This window comes from Genypterus blacodes, unplaced genomic scaffold, assembly GCF_046128005.1.
Source record: "Genypterus blacodes isolate CSIRO-AG114 ecotype Tasmania unplaced genomic scaffold, CSIRO-AGI_Gbla_v1 ptg000060l_1, whole genome shotgun sequence".
Taxonomy (NCBI): Eukaryota; Metazoa; Chordata; class Actinopteri; order Ophidiiformes; family Ophidiidae; genus Genypterus; species Genypterus blacodes.
The window spans coordinates 65,001-83,375 of record NW_027466872.1 but is presented as its reverse complement, the minus strand read 5'-3'; the positions used below and the strand labels follow the sequence as shown (position 1 = coordinate 83,375).

Sequence of the window (18,375 nt, the reverse complement as noted above, 5' to 3'; positions counted from 1 at the left end):
CAGATTGAATACAGGTTATTCCTCTTTGAAATATAAACGAAACTAATGTCACGAGCTCCCACAATAAACGGCTAATGCTCTCAACATGGCGCTGCCTCTTCCAACTCTTCTTTTTCCTCTCCCTCCTCCTCCTCCTCCTTCTCCCCCTGCTCCTCTTTCTCGCGGTGTTCGCCTCACTCCGACATGTTGGACCAATAACACAGTATTACCTTAAAAGCAGACTCTGCCATCAGAACTACTCGGAGTTAAGGTTCATTTCCGGCGACTTTCCATTTAGTTGTTTAAAACGACTTCTTCTTCCGATTCTTCTTCTTCTTCTTTCTGGAAAATCAGTGGCGCGTTACCGCCACCAGCTGGACAAACCGTGGAACAGCAGTAAACAAAGACCTAAGATACAAACTAACCCATCCGGACACAGAAATCTAGTTTGACCTTTGACAGACCGGTGACCCAGTCTGCTCTGCACCGCACGCACGCACGCACGCACGCGCGCACACTGAAGATGACAAACAGTACAATACTTTATTTGCATTGAGGTGGTACAGGTCAAACAATACAAAGACTACACAATAAAGAAGAGATTGAATGGCTGCCCTGCTGCACCCCCTCTGAAAAGCTCTTGTGTGTGTGTGTGTGTGTGTGTGTGTGATGTGTAAGAGGGCGTGCAAGACAAAGTGCAAGTTGCATTTAATAAAACATTGTAAATTGCATGTGACCTGACAAATAAAGTATCTTAAATCTATCTTTCTTTTATAAATCTTAAAATTTTACATAATGTATTAAATAAGGAATATAGAATTAGAAATATAAAGTATATAAATATAAAGTGGGAACAGTACAGTGTCTCAGAGTCTCACCTCCCGTCTGAGACGGGTTTTTTTTCCAAATCTACAGAGAGCTGATGAAGAGGGGCTGAAGAGCCGCGGATTACCGACCCCTGTTGTAGTAGAATAGAATAGAATATTAAAGTAAAGAAGTACATAAAAGTTCTTCTGGGCTCTCATCTGGTTCTACCTCAAGGCTGAGAAAGACGTCTGTAGGTTTCTGGCATATAGGCAGGAGGAATATTGCAGCATCATCAGTATCCCCCAGGACCATAGGCACTTCTAGCTTGAATGTGTCTGAAGGCCCAATCTACAGTTGGACATCAGCAGCATTATAACATCTGTGCTTCCAGTTCACAGGAAATCAAAAGGAACATTTGTTCTCCACTCATTTGTACAGACCCACTGTACCGGTGGGTCCGTGGCTCATTTGGTTCCTGCCCGCTGGGTATCTGGGTTGCTGAATCGAGACCACATTCAGAGGTGGGTCAGAGGTGCAGGCCTGTACCTCCAGCTGAAGCAGATGGAACTGATGCTGCTGCTCTTCATCTGCCGTTTCTTCAGCAGATCTGGCAGCTCGTACCGCTGCTCCTTCTTCTTTATGTGTATAATACTGTGCAGCTTGGTGATGATGGACCCTGGGGTCGGTCTATCTCTGAGGACCAAGCTGCACCTTCTGCTCCCTCCACCTCAGCCTACAGCTTACTACTCCTGCTGCGTTCTTCCTCCTCCTTTTTCATGTTGAGACAAAAGCAGAGATCAGAGAAGCGCTCACTGTGCTGATTTAACTAAGTCATGTTTTAGCTGGAAGAGAAAGTAGAGCGTCTGCAACAAACTGTGGATTTAATCAAAGCCAATATATATATATGTGTGTGTGTGTGTGTGTGTGTATGTAAGTGTAAATATATTACAAAATATATATACATATATAAATAATGATAGATCTATACAGCAGGAGCTCAGTCCATAGGGGACTCTGCTTGGGAACTGGAGGGGTCACGGATTCGAGTCCCCGTATGGACCAAGTGTGGAAAAGGGGGTGGGTGGGTGTGTGTGTGTGTGTGTGTGATATGTAAGAAGAATTTCAAATTACGTGTGGTAATCCAACACAGAGTCAAAGTCCCTGTTTGTGTGAAGTGGATGCACATTCACACTGTAAAGGGATCAATGCTGTCTCACCTGGAGATGTTTCCTCAGGATCATCCATCAGGACCTGGAGCATAAAACAGAATGATCCATCAGTGACTTCCATGAATCAACATGAGTCATCATTACAAAGATACTGTTCTACAGATCAGACTCAAGGTTATATAAACATACCACAGTACTCTCTCTCTTTCCAGCCTCTTCTTCTTCTACTGCTCCTGTGCATAAACACACGAGTCAGCAACAAAGACATGAGGAAGAAACATTTACATGAAACATTTAGCTTTCTAATGCTAATCGTACCTTTTGGTTTGTGGAACTTTTTAAAAACAAATTCCAAGCCCCAGTATTATGGACACAACAACAACAACAACAGAGACCAAACCCAAGCTGACAGTGTGTGCTGTGTTTGTACTGCTTGGTTCTTCACATTCAGCATCAGCTGAGGAGGTTCCTGGAGTTTTCTCCTGAAGGTTCTTTGATTCACATCTGGAGGAACAGAGGAAATGTATGAGAACTGTTATACTGTGTGTGCGTGTGTGTGCGTGTGTGTGTGTGTGTGTCGGTGCGTGCGTGCGTGCGTGCGTGCGTGCGTGCGTGCGTGCGTCTGCTTGTAGTTTCTTACTTTGTGTGTTCCTGACAGGAAGTCAATGATCCATCTGAAAAGGTTCCTCCAGTGCAGTCAGAGCAGTTTGTGTCTGTCTGTGCTGTTCCTGTACAAAGGACATCAATCATTCTTACAATCATTTAGAACAAGAACCTGTTAGTTTGCTCAGTCTGTCTGCTTCAGCTCGTTGCAAAAGTGCATATTTCATATCATCGGCCCTATTCGTGGATTTTCAGTGGACCTACAGGCTCAAACATCAGAGTTCTGGCTTGTAGAACAATTTGGAAACTGACACGACTGAGTAATACTGAGAAAACCCCAACTAACTCAGCTGCACAGGTTTGTTTCTGTTGCTCATCTCAATGAATATGAAAGTAATAACTCTTTTAGAGTTCTCATGGAGTTCTACAGCAACACTCACAGTCACACCAGCTCATTAAAGTCAGTCACTAACCCTTGTGTCTGATGTGTTGTCCTGGTCTGCAGCCTCTGTGTCTCTGTGCCGTCTCACAGTGTGGACCTTTAGGGGCGATGCAGTAGAATCCATCCTCAGGTTCACAAACTGTATTTGACTTGTTTGTACACGACTTCTTCACCTTCAAACCAGAACCTGTCAACACAGTGAGGTCACACATGAACCATCAAAGCATCTCAGGTATCCCTGGGTTACCAGGCCAGCTTATGTCTGGACCTCTAGTTTTCATGTCCAACATGAAACCTACCTTTATCACAGGTTGTACATTGAATGCACTCTTGGCGTCCATTAGGCACGTCCATGTAGCTCCCCTCCCTGCAGGCCTGACATGACGTGCTCTTGTACTCTGTGCAGTGCTTAATGACTCTGTTACCTTTGGAAATGAAAAACTACATCTGAATGGGAACTCTTTTAAAAAATAAAACAAAGGAGATTTGGAGCAAAATCAGAGAAAACAACAGCACAACACAAAGTCTCCCCCTTCATGGTTTACTCATGAGATGCCACTCAACTCTGACAACCAATCGCAGCAAAATGAAGAACGACAAAGGACAAAAGACTTTTCTCGTCTTGGCCCAGACAGTCTGAAGATTGAGCTGAAGTCATAGACAGGAAGTGACAGGTTTGTCTGTACTGAGGGTTGAATAAGGTCACAGATTAGAGACCTAGGAAGCAGGAGAACAACGGCAGAATGGAGGAAATACAAAGAGATGAGGTATTTAAATCCTGTTACCTGTGTGACACTTAGGGCAGCATTCAATCCCTGTGCTGTACTCTTCATCCCGACAGATCAGCGTACGAGCAGGGAGAACATTCAGGAAGATCACCTGGAGACAGAGACAGAGTCTAAACCTGGGGTCGTTCTGAAGAAAGCCAAGGTCTCTGAGTTGATCTTCATCTTTGTATAAGGTCACACTGTGGTCTTCCTCACGGTCTGCAGTGCTGAGCCTCTAAACTGAGCACCAGCAGACTGTGACTGAGGCTAACATGGGATGAAGCTCCAGACATGAACCCTAACAGGATTCAGCTCATGTCAGAGTCAAAGGAGATGTGGACCTTTCGCTTCTATTTCCTGTAATAACTGAACCTCACTGCTCTGATACACAACTTCCTTTATTTTTGTTGTTGCAGGAACTAAATACAGAGCGTTTTCACTCAGTGGTCTCTATTCCTCTGGGGAAGGGGCGGGGGGGCTCCAGGGGGCTCACAGCTGCCCTGCACTGACCCCTCGGTCATACGTGTGTGTGTGTGTGTGTGTGTGTGTGTGTGTGTGTGTGTGTGTGTGTGTGTGTGATAAATTTCAGATGAGGCATTCACATGTGGTTTGACCAAATTAAGTCTCTTCTTCTTCTAAAAGTGCCTGAGGAGCCAGGAGGAGCGAGTCAGGAGATCTTGACCACAACTACCTGTTTAGTTTGAGCTCCCCCTTCACACTGGTTAAGTTTCTCCTCTTCTTCTTCTTACCAGTAGGTGTGCAGCCGCCCACAGTTTTCTTCTTGACATTTTAAGGAGTTAACATGTCGTCTTGTTGAGAGTTTGAGGCAAAACATGAAGATCCACATCAGAAGACACCTGCAGAAACAGAAGACACCAGAGCAGCACACACACACACACACACATCACAGAGCAGCACACACACGCACACACGGCAGAGCAGCAGTCACGTGGCAGAGCACATTTACACACTGTAGCAAATATGACAAAGTAATGATTTTAGGTTCCATTAGAAATAATTGATGATGTCATAATAACACACACAGATACTCACCATCAGTACAGCTCTGTAAGCTACAGAACACAAACACACACCTGCTGCTGAAGATCACAACCTTCACTGTAGAAAGTAAAGAAAACAGAAAAAACAACATCTCATGAACGTTTGAAGCATCTGGACATCTGCTCTACCTGCAGCAGGGACGCTCTGCCTGCTGCAGGGACGCTCTACCTGCTGCAGGGACGCTCTGCCTGCTGCAGGGACGCTCTACCTGCAGCGGGGACGCGCCAGACTGAGAGACAGACATTACATTACGGTCATTTAGCAGACGCCTTTAACACTGATCACAGACAGATGTGTATCGATAGGATGATCGATACCTTCCAGAGTGTAGAGCAGCGCCTCCAGCTTCTGCGGTCGCGGGGTTTTTATATCAATTCGACTCTTTAATCCAAAGATGCGTCATTTAACTTGATTCCACGTAATTTTAAACTGTTACATGACGCAAAACTCTAACAGAGGAGGAAGTGCTGTGGGCGGGGCTCGCCTGTTTATTACAACAAAAAACAGAAGTGAAGTTTATCTCACATCATCTAAACGTTGGTGACTTAATGTGAACAAATAATGGAAATGAACCACATTAAAGGAGAAGAAGCGGGAGGTTAGAGGAGAAGTGAACTGAGACTTCTGTGCACCCAGAGAAATATCAGTGAGCCCTCGAGCCGAGCCGCACGTCAGCCCGCAAAAGCCGCAGGTTTGCCAGTCGCCACCCCTGCTCTAGGGGGTTCTCCAATTTTACAATGTTTGGTTCACTCAGGTATGTTTGGGCCGCCACCGATGCGTCCACAGTGACATTGTGGGTCCTCGCCTACAAACGCGCAATAAAGTCCAAAGTCCACAAACTGAGAGCCTCAATAAGCACTTCTTCAAAATGTTCCTGGATTACTCGACACTCGCTTCGAAGCCGAAAAGACACATCACTACGTTTCAGATTGAATACAGGTTATTCCTCTTTGAAATATAAACGAAACTAATGTCACGAGCTCACACAATAAACGGTTAATGCTCTCAAGATTGCGCTGCCTCCTCCAACTCTTCTTTTTCCTCTCCCTCCTCCTCCTCCTCCTTCTCCCCCTGCTCCTCTTTCTCGCGGTGTTCGCCTCACTCCGACATGTTGGACCAAAAACACAGTATTACCTTAAAAGCAGACTCTGCCATCAGAACTACTCGGAGTTAAGGTTCATTTCCGGGGACTTTCCATTTAGTTGTTTACGACGACTTTTCTTCCGATTCTTCTTCTTCTTCTGCTTTCTGGAAAATCAGTGGCGCGTTACCTGAGTGACACTTAGGGCAGCATTCAGTTCCTGTGCTGTACTCTTCATCCCAACATGTCAGCGTACGAGCAGGGAGAACACTCAGGAAGATCACCTGGAGACAGAGACAGAGACAGAGACAGAGACAGAGACAGAGACAGAGACAGAGTCTAAACCTGGGGTCGTTCTGAGGAAAGCTGAGGTCTCTGCACTGAGACAGCAGAATAACAATGATGAGAATAAAGTCAGATGTGATGTTTCTGTCTGATCAAAGGAGGAGCTGAAGTGAGGGAGTGTTGCATTGTGGGATTGACCCGCTCTCTCAGGAACCAGAGGCTCATTTAGTTTCTCTTCTTCTTCTTCTTACCAGTAGAAGTGCAGACGTCCACAGTTTTCTCCTTGAAGACATTTCATGAGAACATGTTAACAACTTTCAAACTCCAGACGTCTTCTCAAGATCCAAATCAGAAGATACCTGCAGAAACAGAAGACATCAGAGCAGCATACACACAAACGACAGAGCAGCACACACACACATGGCAGAGCAGCACACACACACAAACACACACACACACTGTATCAAATATGAAAGTAATGATTTTAGGTTCCATTAGAAATAATTGATGATGTCATAATAACACACACAGATACTCACCATCAGTACAGCTCTGTAAGTTACAGAACACACACACACACACCTGCTGCTGAAGATCACAACGTTCACCGTAAAAAGTACAGAAAACAGAAAGAACAACATCTCATGAACGTTTGAAGCATCTGGACATCTGCTCTATCTGCAGCAGGGACGCTCTACCTGCTGCAGGGACGCTCTCTCTCTCACTGTGTGTGTGTGTGTGTGTGTGTGTGTGTGTGTGTGTGTGTGTGTGTGTGTGTGTGTGTGTGTGTGTGTGTGTGTGTGTGTGTGTGTGTGTGGATCAGGGGTGGGGAACCACCCGGGATCAGCCCGCAGGGGCCGTACTAAATTATCAGACAAAGTGTTTATTGAGGTTTTTGACAATATTGATTGTCATGAAACATGACATGTTTAACCAACAAAACAATCTTACCTTAAAGCTAGTGATGTGTCCTTCCGTGTCGAGGCTTCGAAGCGTGTGTAGTAATCCAGGACGATGTTGGCGAAGCGCGTATCTAGGCGTGTGTTGGTGACAACCGATGTTTTCGCGTTCACCCTAAAGAGCTAAAAGAGATGATATGGGAACTACAGGGAATTCTTCGAGCCGGTGCGTTCCCTAACGACACCACACACTGCTAGCAGCCGGAAGGTTCCATGAAAAGTTGCCGTGGACTTTTGGAAAGTGGCGCCGAAAGTGACGCTGTTTGATGAGCTCCAATCAGACACGCGCACGTTTGTTAGTCTGACAGGTGATTGGCTTATAATCGTTTTGTGACACAGGAGGCGGGATGTTGGTGAACTGGTAGCTCCCGAGCGACGTGTTGGCGACCCCTGCCGTGTTCTGAAGTTCTGAGCTGACATTGTTTAACAGTTAAACAATGTCAGCTCAGAACTTCAGATCCACAGGGAGCCACTGCGGAGGGGCTTAAGAACCACAATGCGGCTCCGGAGTGAGGCCGCTTCCCAGTACAGCCCTACTCTAACCCAGTGATTCTTAAACTAGGTGTCGCGACCCCAAACAGGGTCGCCAAAAACTTCCGTGGGGTCGCCAAATGATTTGTTTCTTCAGTCGAAAATTAGCTGTTATAACGCCTGGTGAAACAACGAAAAATAAAATGTCAATACAATGAAAATCTGCCTTTTTCTAATTCCTACACGCTGTTAAGATGAGGGAGAGAGAGAGAGAGAGAAAAAGTTATCCAGCTTTAAATCGCTCTTGTTTCGTATCGTTTATTGGTCCTCTGATAGAAACAATGTGACTATCTGCGCCCACAACTCAAACTCAACTTCTTCCCGTTTTTTTTACAAAACGTTATAGTTAACACGCCACGTTACTAGCCACGTTTGCGTTACTAGCCACTTTTCTTGCGTTACTAGCCACTAGCCTAGTTATAACTTTCATGGAAAATGGACAGGTGGCTGCTAAAAAAACCTGATATAAGCTCAGAAGTGCCATCTACCTCCAGTTGTGCACCTACTCCTCCGTGATCCTCAGATGGGACAAGTCTGGCCGGCGGTGAGAATAAACACAATTGCTGAAAGCCTCATCCTTCCTGCAGCTATTGCGATGACCACCGCAATGCATGGTGAAAAGATTGCAAGTGTGCTTAAACAAATTCCCCTCTCCAATGATACCATGTCCAAGCGCATTAACGACATCGCTAATGACATGAAATGCCAGCTCATGGAGAGAGTGAAAAACTGCCGGTTTTCTTTGCCGTTAGACGAGTCTGCTGACTTGATTAATGTCGCGCACTTAATGGTATTCATTCGCTACAGTCATGATGGGAAACTTCATGAGGACATGCTGATCTGCTCTCCGATGGAAGGAAGGTGTACCGGTGGAGACATTTTTAACTGTCTTAATGGTTGGATGGAGGAGACAGGCCTGTATTGGGACTGAAAGCAAAGGTCCTTAGCGTTGCTACACATGTCAAGTTCACTTACTGCATTATCCACAGGGAGGCCCTGGCATCCAAGACACTTGAACCCCGATCTTAACAATGTTCTCCAAACAGCCATCCAAATAGTGCCCTCTAAATTCAAGACTCTTCGCCCTTCTCTGCCAGGAAATGGGGTCTACACATGAATCCCTTCTTTTCCATTCCGAAGTAAGGTGGCTTTCACGGGGCAAAGTTCTTACACGCCTGTTTGAGTTGCGAAGCGAGGTGCGCACCTTCCTCTCAGACGCGCATTCCCCTCTTGCAGACCATCTCACTGACTCGAAATGGATATCACGTCTTGCCTACCTGGCGTGCATATTTGACAAATTAAATACTCTCAACCTGTCATTACAAGGCCTCAACACTAACATCCTGACCCTCTCGGACAAAGTGAACGCTTTCACAAAAAAATTGCAGCATTGGGCAGCCCGTACAGAGAGTAGGGATTTTGAAATGTTTTCGGAGCTGCATGACTTTTTGGAGGAGAATGACATGAATGCCAATTCATTGAAAGCCTCAATAAGCTCTCATCTCCGAAGTCTCCTCAACAAATTCCATCAGTACTTTCTCACGGAAAATGTAGAGCATTATGACTGGATACGACAACCATTCACCAGCTGCTCCTCAAACAACCTGCCATCTGAGCTCGAGGATGCGCTGATTGAGCTGTCCAGCGACCGCACATTACAGATGTCGTTTGCCTCAAAAACTTTGGATGAATTCTGGCTGTCAGTTGCGCAGGAATACCCCGGGTTGTCCAAGGCTGCCATGGACATCCTCACGCCTTTTGGATCGACCTATCTGTGCGAGAAGACATTTTCGTCCCTGGCCTATATAAAAAATAAATACAGATGTTTGCTCAGCAGCATGGAGGAAAATCTCCGTGTTGCTGTGAGCAGCATCGATCCTAGAATTGACCTGCTATGTTCGCGGAAGCAGGCCCATCCTTCTCATTTACATGGCCTATGTGTGTTATTAAAGGAAGTGAGATCGTTCTAATCATAAATACACACTGTCTCTCTGTTGTGACTCTTGGCTCCTGTTTTAGATCTGGACTGGTTCTGATGATTTGTGCATTTGTTTAATTGCTTTGTTTGTTCCGGTTCTTGTTTGTGTTAATAAATTGTTGCAGCCCAGACTATTTCTTACACATTGCCTATTTGTTTTTGCTTGATTGACATTTGTTAACATGGGTTTGCAACAGGTTTTGGGAAAGTGGGGTCGCCAAACCTCTCCAGTTTTTTTTGTGGGGTCGTCAGACAAAAGGTTTAAGAACCACTGCTCTAACCCAACTATGTTAACGCAAATGTTGACTTATTGAATAAAAAAATGCTTGAATTCATTTTTCTAAATGCACAAAACGGTTTGTTTGCTCATCTGAGGTGGATAATTTAGTATTAGATCAAACTGAAAGGTGGTTAAACGCATTTTCTGCAAAAGAAATCCACCGTCTGGTTTCTTCCGCACATTGTGTTCATGGTATTTTCCTTGAATTTGCTGCTGTGCTGGATCGTGGCTTCTTAATAAGATAAGATCATTCCCTCTGGATAAATGAAGCTCTATATGATCTCATTAAGACCAGAGTGAGGAAGGATACACCTTGGGCCCTTTGTCTCCATGCACCATCTCATTCTGCTTTACAGAGACGTTGTTTCTTTCTCTTCCTACAGGGGGCAGAGCACTTTGAAAGGTGAAAGGTCAAACGTCTCCATGTGAACCTACAGTGAGCACAAATGTTCCCCATATTGATCAAAACAATGATTTATCTCATTTCATTCATCCATCTGAATTAAGGGATCAATCACATTTCAATACAACACACATGTAAACAAAAGTGTCTTTAGTACAGCTCATCTGGAATCAAACACACATCTTACAGAGAAATCTTTTATTAAGTCACCCACACCAAGAGAGAGTTAACCTGTTAATCAAGTTCTAACTGAAGTCAGATTGTTTTAATTCAGCTGAGATAAGACATTCAGAGCTTCACAGTTAGTCTTCACCTAAATAAGCCTCAGTAGTAAGTTGCACCCTCACATTCATGTAAACACGCTAGACGAATGAACCTGAGCTCTGTCTCTGTGGGTTTAGATATTATTACACACTAGGACTTTAGAACATCAACACTTTGTTTCTGTAGTCTGATGAATGGACTCAGAGTGAGACTGAGGACCTACAGGCTCAAACATCAGAGTTCTGGCTTGTAGAAAAATTTGGAAACTCACACAACTGAGTAATACTGAGAAAACCCCAACTAACTCAGCTGCACAGGTTTGTTTCTATTGCTCATCTCAATGAATATGAAAGTAATAACTCTTTTAGAGTTCTCATGGAGTTCTACAGCAACACTCACAGTCACACCAGCTCATTAAAGTCAGTCACTAACCCTTGTGTCTGATGTGTTGTCCTGGTCTGCAGCCTCTGTGTCTCTGTGCCGTCTCACAGTGTGGACCTTTAGGGGCGATGCAGTAGAATCCATCCTCAGGTTCACAAACTGTATTTGACTTGTTTGTACACGACTTCTTCACCTTCAAACCAGAACCTGTCAACACAGTGAGGTCACACATGAACCATCAAAGCATCTCAGGTATCCCTGGGTTACCAGGCCAGCTTATGTCTGGACCTCTAGTTTTCATGTCCAACATGAAACCTACCTTCATCACATGTTGTACATTGAATGCAGTCTTCCTGTCCATTAGGCACGTCCCTGTAGCTCCCCTCCCTGCAGGCCTGACACGTCGTGCCCGTGAACTCTGTGCAGTGCTTAATGACTCTCTGACCTTTGGAAAAGAAAAACTACATCTGAAATGAAAATCTTTATGAAGAGTTAAAGATTTAGATCTCTTCATCTACAGAGTCTCATGAAAAAGGGGTAGGGGTGAATCTGCAGACAGACAGGCTACTTTAGGGGGGAGACAGGAGGGTGAGGAGAGGCTGGGGTGAAGGAATCACAGATTATACCTTTCAGAGATCAGAGTGGCTGCTCTCCATCCTGGAGTAAATACATTGAGACAGAATATGTTAACAATGATAAACAATGTTCCATCTTACCTGAGTGACACTTAGGGCAGCATTCAGTCCCTGTGCTGTACTCTTCATCCCGACATGTCAGCGTACGAGCAGGGAGAACACTCAGGAAGATCACCTGGAGACAGAGACAGAGACAGAGTCTAAACCTGGGGTCGTTCTGAGGAAAGCTGAGGTCTCTGCACTGAGACAGCAGAATAACAATGATGAGAATAAAGTCAGATGTGATGTTTCTGTCTGATCAAAGGAGGAGCTGAAGTGAGGGAGTGTTGCATTGTGGGATTGACCCGCTCTCTCAGGAACCAGAGGCTCATTTAGTTTCTCTTCTTCTTCTTACCAGTAGGCGTGCAGACGTCCACAGTTTTCTCCTTGAAGACATTTCATGAGAATAAGTTAACAACTTTCAAACTCCAGACGTCTTCTCAAGATCCAAATCAGAAGATACCTGCAGAAACAGAAGACATCAGAGCAGCATACACACAAACGACAGAGCAGCACACACACACATGGCAGAGCAGCACACACACAAAAACACACACACACACACTGTATCAAATATGAAAGTAATGATTTTAGGTTCCATTAGAAATAATTGATGATGTCATAATAACACACACAGATACTCACCATCAGTACAGCTCTGTAAGCTACAGAACACAAACACACACACACACACCTGCTGCTGAAGATCACAACGTTCACCGTAAAAAGTACAGAAAACAGAAAGAACAACATCTCATGAACGTTTGAAGCATCTGGACATCTGCTCTACCTGCTGCAGGGACGCTCTCTCTCTCACTGTGTGTGTGTGTGTGTGTGTGTGTGTGTGTGTGTGTGTGTGTGTGTGTGTGTGTGTGTGTGGATCAGGGGTGGGGAACCACCCGGGATCAGCCCGCAGGGGCCGTACTAAATTATCAGACAAAGTGTTTATTGAGGTTTTTGACAATATTGATTGTCATGAAACATGACATGTTTAACCAACAAAACAATCTTACCTTAAAGCTAGTGATGTGTCCTTCCGTGTCGAGGCTTCGAAGCGTGTGTAGTAATCCAGGACGATGTTGGCGAAGCGCGTATCTAGGCGTGTGTTGGTGACATCCGAAGTTTTCGCGTTCACCCTAAAGAGCTAAAAGAGATGATATGGGAACTACAGGGAATTCTTCGAGCCGATGCGTTCCCTAACGACACCACACACTGCTAGCAGCCGGAAGGTTCCATGAAAAGTTGCCGTGGACTTTTGGGAAGTGGCGCCGAAGTGACGCTGTTTGATGAGCTCCAATCAGACACGCGCACATTTGTTGGTCTGACAGGTGATTGGCCTATAATCGTTTTGTGACACAGGAGGCGGGATGTTGGTGAACTAGTAGCTCCCGAGCGACGTGTTGGCGTCTTGGCGACCCCTGCCAAGTTCTGAAGTTCTGAGCTGACATTGTTTAATGTGTGTGTGTGTGTGGATCAGGGGTCAGTGTGTGGATCAGGGGTTGGGAACCACCCGGGATCAGCCCGCAGGGGCCGTACTAAATTATCAGACAAAGTGTTTATTGAGGTTTTTGACAATATTGATTGTCATGTAACATGACATGTTTAACCAACAAAACAATCTTACCTTAAAGCTAGCTGATGTGTCCTTCCGTGTCGAGGCTTCGAAGCGTGTGTAGTAATCCAGGACGATGTTGGCGAAGCGCGTATCTAGGCGTGTGTTGGTGACAACCGATGTTTTCGCGTTCACCCTAAAGAGCTAAAAGAGATGATATGGGAACTACAGGGAATTCTTCGAGCCGATGCGTTCCCTAACGACACCACACACTGCTAGCAGCCGGAAGGTTCCATGAAAAGTTGCCGTGGACTTTTGGGAAGTGGCGCCGAAGTGACGCTGTTTGATGAGCTCCAATCAGACACGCGCACATTTGTTGGTCTGACAGGTGATTGGCTTATAATCGTTTTGTGACACAGGAGGCGGGATGTTGGTGAACTGGTAGCTCCCGAGCGACGTGTGGGCGTCTTGGCGACCCCTGCCAAGTTCTGAAGTTCTGAGCTGACATTGTTTAACAGTTAAACAGCTCTAACCCAACTATGTTAACGCAAATGTTGACTTATTGAATAAAAAAATGCTTGAATACATTTTTCTAAATGCACAAAACGGTTTGTTTGCTCATCTGAGGTGGATAATTTAGTATTAGATCAAACTGAAAGGTGGTTAAACGCATTTTCTGCAAAAGAAATCCACCGTCTGGTTTCTTCCGCACATTGTGTTCATGGTATTTTCCTTGAATTTGCTGCTGTGCTGGATCGTGGCTTCTTAATAAGATAAGATCATTCCCTCTGGATAAATGAAGCTCTATATGATCTCATTAAGACCAGAGTGAGGAAGGATACACCTTGGGCCCTTTGTCTCCATGCACCATCTCATTCTGCTTTACAGAGACGTTGTTTCTTTCTCTTCCTACAGGGGGCAGAGCGCTTTGAAAGGTGAAAGGTCAAACGTCTCCATGTGAACCTACAGTGAACACAAATGTTCCCCATATTGATCAAAACAATGATTTATCTCATTTCATTCATCCATCTGAATTCAGGGATCAATCACATTTCAATACAACACACATGTAAACAAAAGTGTCTTTAGTACAGCTCATCTGGAATCAAACACACATCTTACAGAGAAATCTTTTATTAAGTCACCCACACCAAGAGAGAGTTAACCTGTTAATCAAGTTCTAACTGAAGTCAGATTGTTTTAATTCAGCTGAGATAAGACATTCAGAGCTTCACAGTTAGTCTTCACCTAAATAAGCCTCAGTAGTAAGTTGCACCCACACATTCATGTAAACACGTTAGACGAATGAACCTGAGCTCTGTCTCTGTGGGTTTAGATATTATTACACACTAGGACTTTAGAACATCAACACTTTGTTTCTGTAGTCTGATGAATGGACTCAGAGTGAGACTGAGAGGATCTGGGAGTGACTGAAGCTACGTCAGCATCAAAACAAGTCACTTTGTTTTGGTCTGGCGGTGACAATGTAAACAATTATTAATATTATTATTATCATTATCATTATTAGCAAACATTTACTTTACAGTGAACTTCCTGCTTCAGTGTTCTTGTCGTTGTAGATTTTAACCCTGAAGTCGACGACGAAGCCGAGCCTCAGAGTCTGAATGCTGCAGATCGTCGCCTCCTCTCGTCTGCAGCGTCTTCATTTGCATTGCGCCGCTGTTCTGGCTCCATTTTTGCCGGTTTAAATATTAAAGCCACTGTTGGAAAACTTAAGAGAGATTTTATAATGTAATATAAAATGACGGACAATTTAATGTCTGCATACAAATATAAAACTTCATCTTTGCAATCTTTCTGTAGGTGTTATTACTTTATTCTGATATTATTTGACTTAATTTGCGTCACATTTGGACGCCGCCATGCTCCGGGTCACTGCACTGCTACGATGTCAACAGAAGGGGGCAGCATGGGGTCCAGACAGACTGAGTGGAATGTTCAAGTGCCAGCATGTGAGAGCCTGACTGGAGCATTCATACACACACACACACACACACACATACACATACACACACACACACATACAGGCATACCAGAGTGTGTGTGTGTGTGTGTGTGTGTGTGTGTGTGTGTGTGTGTGTGTGTGTGTGTGTGTGTGTGTGTGTGTGTGTGTGTGTGTGTGTGTGTGCACCATCTTATCCAGAGTAGTAGTTGGTGGGCACAAAGGGCATTTTGCTGACGACAGCAGGCACTGCTTTCTTCCTGACCTCCACCTGGATGGCCGTCCCGTTCTTGGCGAATGCCGCATCCACGTAACCCATGGCAACGTTCTTCTTCAGGCAGGGGGAGGGGCAGCCGCTGGTCACCTCACCTGGAGACGCAACAGACACATGAAACCACAACGGTCCATAAAAACTACACTCTTCACAGCAGAGTAACTCTCCTGGGCGACCCGCTGGCTCACCTATGACCTTTCCATCGGGGCTGAGGATGGGCGTGTGCTGACGGACAGGCGGGCCGGTGGACACCAGGCCCACTCGCTTCCTGGCCGTCTTGGCTTTGATCTGAGGCACGATGATGTCAGCGCCGGGGAAACCCTTCGTCTGACGCCGGCGCTTCCCTGCACGTGAGAGGAAGATGATGAGACCAGATGAAGAAACTCTTAACGCCAAACTTGTAAATCACAGCATTCCTCATAAAGTCAGAGCCGATTGATGGAGCGTTGTTTCCACATGCTGGCCACCAGGGGGAGTGGCCATGGACAAACAAACACCAGCACACCTCACCTATGGTCCAGACTAAGGACGCCTCCACAGGCGTTGTGGTCTCGTCGATGTCGTTGCCATAGAGACAAAGCCCCGCCTCCAGCCTCAGACTGTCCCTGGCACCCAGACCGGCCAGCTTCACCTCGCTGTTGGCCAGCAGCTTCTCCGTCAGCTCCACCACCCTGGACCAAGGGACTGAGATCTGAGAAGGACGGAGACACAGAAGACCTCAGCACCAGGAACACACACACACACACACACACACACACACACACACACACACACACACACACACACACACCACTGGAACCCTCTCTGTTTAGAGTTCAAGAATCGTCTTAAGGTCCCAGGGCCCCCAGAAGGTGGCTCAGAGGCTCCGAGGTCAAAGGTCACCGGTGAACATATTTGTATCAATCTTAACTTATAATCTATAGACCCAGAGAGAGAGAGAGACACAGACAGACAGACCGACAGACAGACAGACAGAGACAGAGAGACAGAGCGAGAGACAGACAGACAGACAGACAGACAGACAGACAGACAGACAGACAGAGCGAGAGACAGACAGACAGACAGACAGACAGACAGACAGACAGACAGACAGACGCTCACCTCCACTCCGTCCTCTCCAGTGTAGCCACAGCGAGTGACCCTGCAGTCAGGAACACCGAACACTGTGGTCAGTGTGGAGGTCATGAAGGTCAGCTGACTGAGGTCGTCCTTCAGGCCCTCCTGAAGCACCCGGGACATGGACGGACCTGAAGACAGCTGACTGATTACTTAAATGAGCTCAGAAAGAGGCAGACGTTTGGTGAAGCGCATGGAAGGAAAGGAAAAATAACCACAAGAGTAAAATAGAAGAAGAGAAAGGAAGGGAAGATGGACACAGGAGACAGAGGAGGGGAGGAAGGAGAAGGAAAGGAAGGAGACAAAGTCAGGGAGGAGATGAGTAGGCTGGAGGCTGGAGGAAAGGAGGGAAGGAGGGAGGAAGGAAGGAAGGTTGTTTACCTTGCAGAGCTATCAGAGCTTCACCAAGGAATTCCAGATCCACATCAAGTCCTGCTGCTTTCAGCTCTGCCAGCTTGGCCTACACACACACACACACACACACACACTTAGCGTCTCTCAGTGTGACACACAGGCGTTCCGTCTCCTCGCCTGCGTCCGTACCTTCATGAGGGCGGCGTCCTTGTCGGCACAGCCGGCGTTGGAGACGACGTAGAGGTAGCCCAGGTCCGTCTTTGTCACGATGAGGTCGTCGATGATTCCGCCTTTGTCATTGGTGAAGAGGGTCAGCGTGCCCTTAAAAGGCAGGGGGAGGGGTCAGTTAGTCTTCTGTACCTGTCAATCAACCACTGTGCAGATTGAAAGCATCCTCAGCCCAGACCCACACACACACACACACATGAAGGTTCACATCCCGTCTCTAATCTCACCTGGTTGTCCTTCAGTTCTGCGACGTCGGCAACAACCAGAGACTCCATGAACTTCACGCGGTCTCTGCCGTGGACTTTGGTCTGATAAGAGACAGGCGGCGTGTGAAGTTACAACACGGACGCTGTCAGGAGGAAATGTGAGTCTTTGCAGGTTGTGTGTTTGCGTCCCCCCTCCCTCTCTGACCTGCAGCATGTGGCTGACGTCGAAGATGGAGCAGTGCTGCCGTGCGTGTGTGTGTGAGGCGATGTGGCTGTCCCTGTACTGCACCGGCATGCTCCAGCCCGCAAAGTCCACCATCTTCCCCCCCTGCTGCCGGTGGAAGTCAAACAGCGGCGTCTTCTTCAGCGCGGCCTGTAGAGAACACACACACACACACACACACACACACACACACACACACACACACACACACACACACACACACACACACACACACACACACACACACACACACACACACACACACACACACACACACACACACACACACACACACACACACACACACACACACACACACACACACAATCATTAACGGAACACACCGGCCCCTGATAATTTCAGTTCCATACATCAAAGTGTGACAGACAGGACAATCCTATCAGTGCTCAGCTGTAAAATCTGATCTTTGTCCCCTGGTTTCTGACCTTTGAACCCGGCTGAGGGGGGCTTATCAGCGCGGCAGCAGTGGTGCATTATGGGATGGAGAACGTTGGCCCTTTCACAAAGTCTGTTTTAGCAAATCACTGAAGTCCAAAGACAGCTAACACACACACGCACACACACACACACACACACACACACACACACACACACACACACACACACACACACACACACACACACACACACACACACACACACACACACAGTAGGATGGAGATGTGATCTGTGTGTGTGTGTGAAGCTAAACTGCTGCATGAATCAGGTTCCTGTGCGTTCTGATGGCGGCGAGGCGAGGAATCGGCCACTCGTGCTCTAAAGCAAGCGTTCAG

General features: G+C 46.3%; 3 protein-coding genes and 1 long non-coding RNA gene across 4 annotated transcripts in view; all 4 read right to left on the bottom strand.

Annotated features, from left to right (window-relative positions):
• LOC143003346 (uncharacterized) overlaps positions 1-6,519 on the bottom strand; it is a 75,191-nt gene extending 68,672 nt beyond the window's left edge. Inside the window, exons 1-6 of the mRNA XM_076153949.1 lie at positions 6,447-6,519; positions 3,786-3,879; positions 3,300-3,425; positions 3,032-3,187; positions 2,596-2,683; positions 2,321-2,459 (exon numbers count right to left, since the gene is read on the bottom strand). Coding sequence (XP_076010064.1) covers positions 2,321-2,459; positions 2,596-2,683; positions 3,032-3,187; positions 3,300-3,425; positions 3,786-3,879; positions 6,447-6,488 — 645 coding nt within the window. The 5' untranslated portion in view covers positions 6,489-6,519. The remainder of the gene's footprint in view (positions 1-2,320; positions 2,460-2,595; positions 2,684-3,031; positions 3,188-3,299; positions 3,426-3,785; positions 3,880-6,446) is intronic.
• On the bottom strand, positions 509-2,267 carry LOC143003353 (uncharacterized). Its single transcript, XR_012963851.1, has 3 exons — positions 2,145-2,267; positions 2,004-2,037; positions 509-1,555 (listed from the first exon to the last, which is right to left on the bottom strand). It is a non-coding gene; the product is annotated as an uncharacterized LOC143003353 (long non-coding RNA).
• A 4,405-nt stretch (positions 6,520-10,924) lies between the features above and the next one.
• On the bottom strand, positions 10,925-12,128 carry LOC143003352 (tumor necrosis factor receptor superfamily member 14-like). Its single transcript, XM_076153963.1, has 4 exons — positions 12,021-12,128; positions 11,708-11,801; positions 11,311-11,436; positions 10,925-11,198 (listed from the first exon to the last, which is right to left on the bottom strand). Exons 1-4 carry the CDS (start codon positions 12,060-12,062, stop codon positions 11,038-11,040), a joined length of 423 nt encoding a protein of 140 aa, XP_076010078.1. The 5' UTR covers positions 12,063-12,128; the 3' UTR covers positions 10,925-11,037.
• A 2,079-nt stretch (positions 12,129-14,207) lies between these two features.
• The window catches only part of amt (aminomethyltransferase), a 5,383-nt gene continuing 1,215 nt past the window's right edge, over positions 14,208-18,375 (bottom strand). The window contains exons 2-9 of the mRNA XM_076153968.1: positions 17,564-17,731; positions 17,380-17,460; positions 17,114-17,245; positions 16,952-17,030; positions 16,556-16,701; positions 15,965-16,145; positions 15,643-15,798; positions 14,208-15,549 (exon numbers count right to left, since the gene is read on the bottom strand). Of these exons, the coding sequence (XP_076010083.1) occupies positions 15,374-15,549; positions 15,643-15,798; positions 15,965-16,145; positions 16,556-16,701; positions 16,952-17,030; positions 17,114-17,245; positions 17,380-17,460; positions 17,564-17,731 (1,119 nt within the window). The 3' untranslated portion in view covers positions 14,208-15,373. The remainder of the gene's footprint in view (positions 15,550-15,642; positions 15,799-15,964; positions 16,146-16,555; positions 16,702-16,951; positions 17,031-17,113; positions 17,246-17,379; positions 17,461-17,563; positions 17,732-18,375) is intronic.